Source organism: Micromesistius poutassou (assembly GCF_964030765.1).
Source record: "Micromesistius poutassou genome assembly, chromosome: 6".
In the NCBI taxonomy this organism is placed as follows: domain Eukaryota; kingdom Metazoa; phylum Chordata; class Actinopteri; order Gadiformes; family Gadidae; genus Micromesistius; species Micromesistius poutassou.
Genome location: NC_140276.1, coordinates 644,341 through 649,550, shown reverse-complemented (window position 1 = coordinate 649,550; position 5,210 = coordinate 644,341). Strand labels below are relative to the sequence as shown.

Below are 5,210 nucleotides of genomic sequence, written 5' to 3'. Positions count from 1 at the left end.
TCGACTCCTCCATAGGAATTTCTCTCCTTTTTTTGTCTTATTCCTTTTACGCGCCCCTAACATGGACATGTTATCGTCCGAGTGGCGCCTGACCCAGCTTTGTGGCTTCACAGGAGCCGCGCGTCTTTCCACGGGTGAACCCATGCTCTGAGGACCCTCGCTATGCTCCATCGTGCCTCTCCTCCCCTGTGTGTGTTTCTCTCCTCCGCAGTGGACCACAGGATACGCTCTGCCCCCCAAAAGTAGAATGAATCACTTTCCTGAGAATTATATCCACGATGGTTTTCTGAAGGAACGTCCCCTCCACATTTCATCGGACATTTCAATGAGTTGAGTAAGTGGGAATTTTTTTTTTGCCTATTTTGTGTGTGTGACATGCAATCGCGTGCGTAACCATCTTACGGTGCGTCTCAAGAGAAACTCAACAGGTACAATGCAATCCAGGGAGATGGAATTAATAAACATTATTTTGATTATCCTCCTGTTTTTGGTCGGGAGCGACGCAGTGATCAATCTGAAATACGGAATAAACGAAGAGATGAAGCCGGGGTCGGTGATTGGGAACGTAACAAAGGACGCACAGAAGCAAGGGTTCCAGATCGCACCGCAGCCCCCCTATTTACGGGTGATTTCTAACTCGGAGCCCCGCTGGGTGGAACTGAGTCCGGCGGGCATCCTCACTACCCAGATGAAGATCGACCGGGATGTAGTGTGTCGACAGAACCCCAAATGTGTCATTTCCCTGGAGGTGATGTCAAACTCCATGGAGATTTGCGTTATCAAAGTTGAAATTGAGGATTTGAACGACAACGCACCCCGGTTCCCCACGAGCCACATTGACATTGAGATCTCCGAGAACGCCTCCCCCGGTACCCGGTTTCCCCTAGAGGGGGCAAGCGATCCGGATTCGGGAGTATTCGGTGTGCAGTCCTATTCCATCACCCCGAATGAGCTGTTTGGGTTGGAGATAAAGACCAGGGGGGACGGCTCCAAGATCGCTGAGCTTGTGGTGCTGAAGTCGCTGGACAGAGAGACCCAGTCCCACTACTCGTACGAGATCAGCGCAGAGGATGGAGGAGACCCGCCAAAGATAGGCGCGGTGCAGCTCAACATCAAAGTGACCGACTCCAACGACAACAACCCGGTGTTCGACGAGTCGGTGTACACCGTCAACGTGATGGAGAACTCCCCGGGCAACACGCTGGTCATAGACCTGAATGCCACCGACCCAGACGAGGGGACCAACGGAGAGGTGGCGTACTCCTTTAACAGTTACGTCACGGAGAAAACGAGGGAGGTATTCAAAATTGACTCCCGGACAGGTGTCATCACGGTCCACGGGGAGCTGGACTACGAGAACGCGCAGATCTACGAGCTCGACGTGCAGGCCAAAGACCTGGGCCCCAACTCCATCCCGGCGCACTGTAAGGTCACCGTGAACGTGATGGATACAAACGACAACCCGCCCATCATCAACCTGCTCTCCCTGAACACGGAGATGGTGGAGGTGAGCGAGAACGCGGCCCGCGGCTACGTGATCGCCCTGGTGCGGGTGTCCGACAAGGACGCGGGGGCCAACGGCAAGGTGCAGTGTCGGCTGCAGGGCAACGTGCCCTTCAGGCTGCAGGAGTACGAGAGCTTCTCCACCATCCTGGTGGACGGCCGGCTGGACCGGGAGCAGAGGGACACGTACAACCTCACCATCCAGGCCGAGGACAGCGGCACCCCGCCTCTGCGCGCCACCAAGTCCCTCGTGGTGAAAGTCACCGACGAGAACGACAACCCCCCGCACTTCCTGAAGCCCCACTACCAGGAGATGGTGATGGAGAACAACCTGCCCGGCTCTTGTCTACTGGCGGTCTCCGCCGAGGACCCGGACCTGGGCATGAACGGCACCGTGTCCTACTCCATCGTGCCCGGGGAGATCAAGCGCATGGACATCAACACCTACGTCAGCATCAACCCGTCGGGGCGCATCTTCTCCATGAGGTCCTTCGACCACGAGTACATGAGGACGTTCGACTTCAAAGTGCTGGCCCGGGACAACGGGGACCCCTCGCTGTCCAGCAACGCCACCGTGCGCATCGTGGTGCTGGACGTGAACGACAACACGCCCGTGGTGACCCAGCCCCCGCTGGTCAACGGCACCGCCGAGGTGTCCGTGCCCAGGAACGCCGGGGTGGGCTTCATGGTGACCCAGGTGAAGGCGGACGACTACGACGAGGGGGAGAACGGGCGGCTGACCTACACCATCTCCGAGGGGGACCGGGCCTTCTTCGAGATCGACCAGGTGAACGGGGAGGTGCGCTCCACGCGGATGTTCGGGGAGGGGGCCAAGTCCACGTACGAGATCACGGTGGTGGCCCGGGACCACGGGAAGCCCTCGCTGTCGGCGTCGGCCTACATCGTGGTGTACCTGTCGCCGGACCTGAAGACCCAGGAATCTATCGGACCCGTAAACCTGTCTCTGATCTTCATCATCGCCCTGGGCTCCATCGCCGCTATCTTGTTTGTCACCATGATCTTTGTTGCGGTCAAGTGCAAGCGGGATAACAAGGAGATCCGAACGTACAACTGCAGGTACCGACAACACCTCCTCTCTAATCTGTGTCTCTGTCCCTTCGATGGCTGCGTTACGCTCCTACTTTAAAACTAGCAGACCTGTGTGTGTGTGTGTGTGTGTGTGTGTGTGTGTGTGTGTGTGTGTGTGTGTGTGTGTGTGTGTGTGTGTGTGTGTGTGCGTGCGTGTGCGTGTGCGTGTGTGTGTGTGTGTCTTTCTCCGCTCACTACTGCAGGCGAGGCCGAGAGAGAGAGAGAGACAGAGAGAGAGAGAGAGACAGAGAGAGAGAGAGAGAGGGAGAGAGAGAGAGAGAGAGGGAGAGAGAGAGAGAGAGCACTCGACTAGTCGTGCATCGCTTCTGTCGTAGTAGTGCATGAGGAGGCCTAAAGTGAGTCGTCGATATGGACAACAGTGCAGATGCCTCTGTTAAATTGGCCTTAAATCGTCTTGCCTCTGAAGAGGCAGTGCGCTATGTTTTGGGGATTACATTAATTGATTCGATCTTTCAATTGTAACCAATTGGCCCATAAATACTCGTTCCAACTGTCATGTCCAATTTGTGGGTGTGCTGCCAGCAACCAATTAGGTGCTAACTGGTTCATTATTAGTCTTACATATATATTATTTAACGTATTTGTCATGGCTGGTTGTCTATATTAACAGTTCATATTTTATTATCATGGCTTGCTTACCCTCAACATTCCTCAAAAAAACCTCAAAGATAACGTTTAATATATATATTATTTGTCTATTTCTACTGCGACTACTAAGTAAATGAGTTAGTAGATTAAGTGTGGGGGAAATATAGCCTACCCAAAAATACAACCTGCTGTACTAGCATAGCATAGGCTATATAAAAAAAATAATAATAATAATAAATAAAAAATATATATATATATAATACAACTGAATAGGCTACTTCATGCAAAGTCAACTAAATGGCAAAAAATACAAAAACAAAAGTCTCGACCGACCTGCGATCCATAAAATGTAGCTTTGAGTCATTTGGTTATTTTATTCAATTTCTTAAATTGTATAGCCTATTGCCATTTTCACCGTATTTAAAAACGAAACATAGATATTATAGTCAAACACAGGTTTGTTTCCAGAACTTAGATAGTGAAAGTTCTGGTTCTGTTCATTGTGAACATCCGCACTAGTCTTTGATTCCATCATATGTTGTAGTTATCTATACATTTACATATAGATTGGATTCCCATTGCCTCATCATTTAGTTTAATATATATATATAAAAAATATAAAATTAGATCTGTGAATTCCACCACTATCAAGCAGGGCCATGGTGTTGGCTGATTTAACACCCATTTCTGGGTGAGCCGTGAGCCATCAGAGGGAGATGGAGGCTGTACTCGTTTGGTTAACCCATGATCACGATCTGCTCTTCAGTTGATTGTGAAATCACCACACTTACACTTTACAACCCTGTGTTGTGCAGGCAACAGTTCTGATGTCGTACCTGTTTCTGTGGGCATGCATCACGCAGTAGCACAACATTAGATGTACATATCTCAGGGAACAACAGCAATAATGTGACACAGCAACGTTTCGATAAAATGGGACTAAAACAGGTTTGAAGGTGACATCATCAATGGGATGAAAAGGAAAGATTAATGTGGAGATCCACCCACGGTTGTGCTTCTAATGCTATGTGTCACTTCTCCCGCTGTGTGTTTTAATTGCCATTGATTTGCTCGTCTCAGTGCAGCCACCTCAAAAAGAGGAGAGCTTATCAGCAATTTATTGCCTGTCCTCTGTCTGACTCTGAAGATATTTCCTTGTCTCCGGTTTTAAATGTTCAGCTCAGACAGCACAGGGAAGGAGGGAAGGAGAAAGAGAGAGATATAGGGAGGGAGAGAGAGAGAGAGAGAGAGAGTGAGAGAGAGAGTGAGAGTGAGAGAGAGAGAGAGAGAGAAGAGAGAGAGAGAGAGAGAGAGAGAGAGAGAGAGAGAGAGAGAGAGAATGTGAGAGAGAATTAAAATATTCAGTTATTTTTTGACCCCATGCAGCCTTCGGTAAATCAGTTGTTGGTGACAGTTAAAGTTTTTTAATTGCAAGACACAAAACAAAAGAAAAATGACAAAGTAAATTGCTACTGTCTGCCCACTGAAATGTTAGAAGCCCAGTGAGATAAGCCCATAATGGCATCCTGGTAAGTAATGGAGGTGCTGGCAGAAAGCAGTGTTAAATGTCACGATTCCAGACAAGGTGGTCTTACACGGTCTTAATGAATGTTAATTTGTAAACGCTGAAAAGGACAGGAGAACAAAGCAAAGCATCTTCCCCAGATGCCCGCCAGTTGGAGGCATCTGTGGCATACACCTGGTTGAGGTTGAATGTTACATACAGAAACCTCCATTTTACACACCGACCGCCCCGTGTACACGTCTGTGTCTGTACACAGACATGGATGTTGCTAGAAAGACGAAAGCGGGCCAAGCTGCCATAAAGCACAGTTGTGTTGCTCATTTGGGGTGATTACAGTCAAAACACTCAACGGCTCAAGCTAGCCGGAGCCTCAGAGGCGGTCCAGATGAACGTGAACGTGCAGTCCTTCTGCGTGCCGTACAGCCGGCGGGGGCTTCTGCACCAGAGCTAAAGACGGAAGGAGGAAACATTAGTGTGGGCTGCA

At 49.9% G+C, this 5,210-nt stretch overlaps 1 protein-coding gene across 2 annotated transcripts in view; it reads left to right on the top strand.

The window, feature by feature from the left end:
• The first annotated feature begins 405 nt into the window (after window positions 1–405).
• Window positions 406–5,210, top strand: part of pcdh19 (protocadherin 19) — a 38,090-nt gene continuing 33,285 nt past the window's right edge. For both annotated transcript variants that reach the window (XM_084469463.1, XM_084469462.1), the window contains exon 1: window positions 406–2,580. In XM_084469463.1, coding sequence (XP_084325589.1) covers window positions 434–2,580 — 2,147 coding nt within the window. In that variant the 5' untranslated portion in view covers window positions 406–433. The remainder of the gene's footprint in view (window positions 2,581–5,210) is intronic.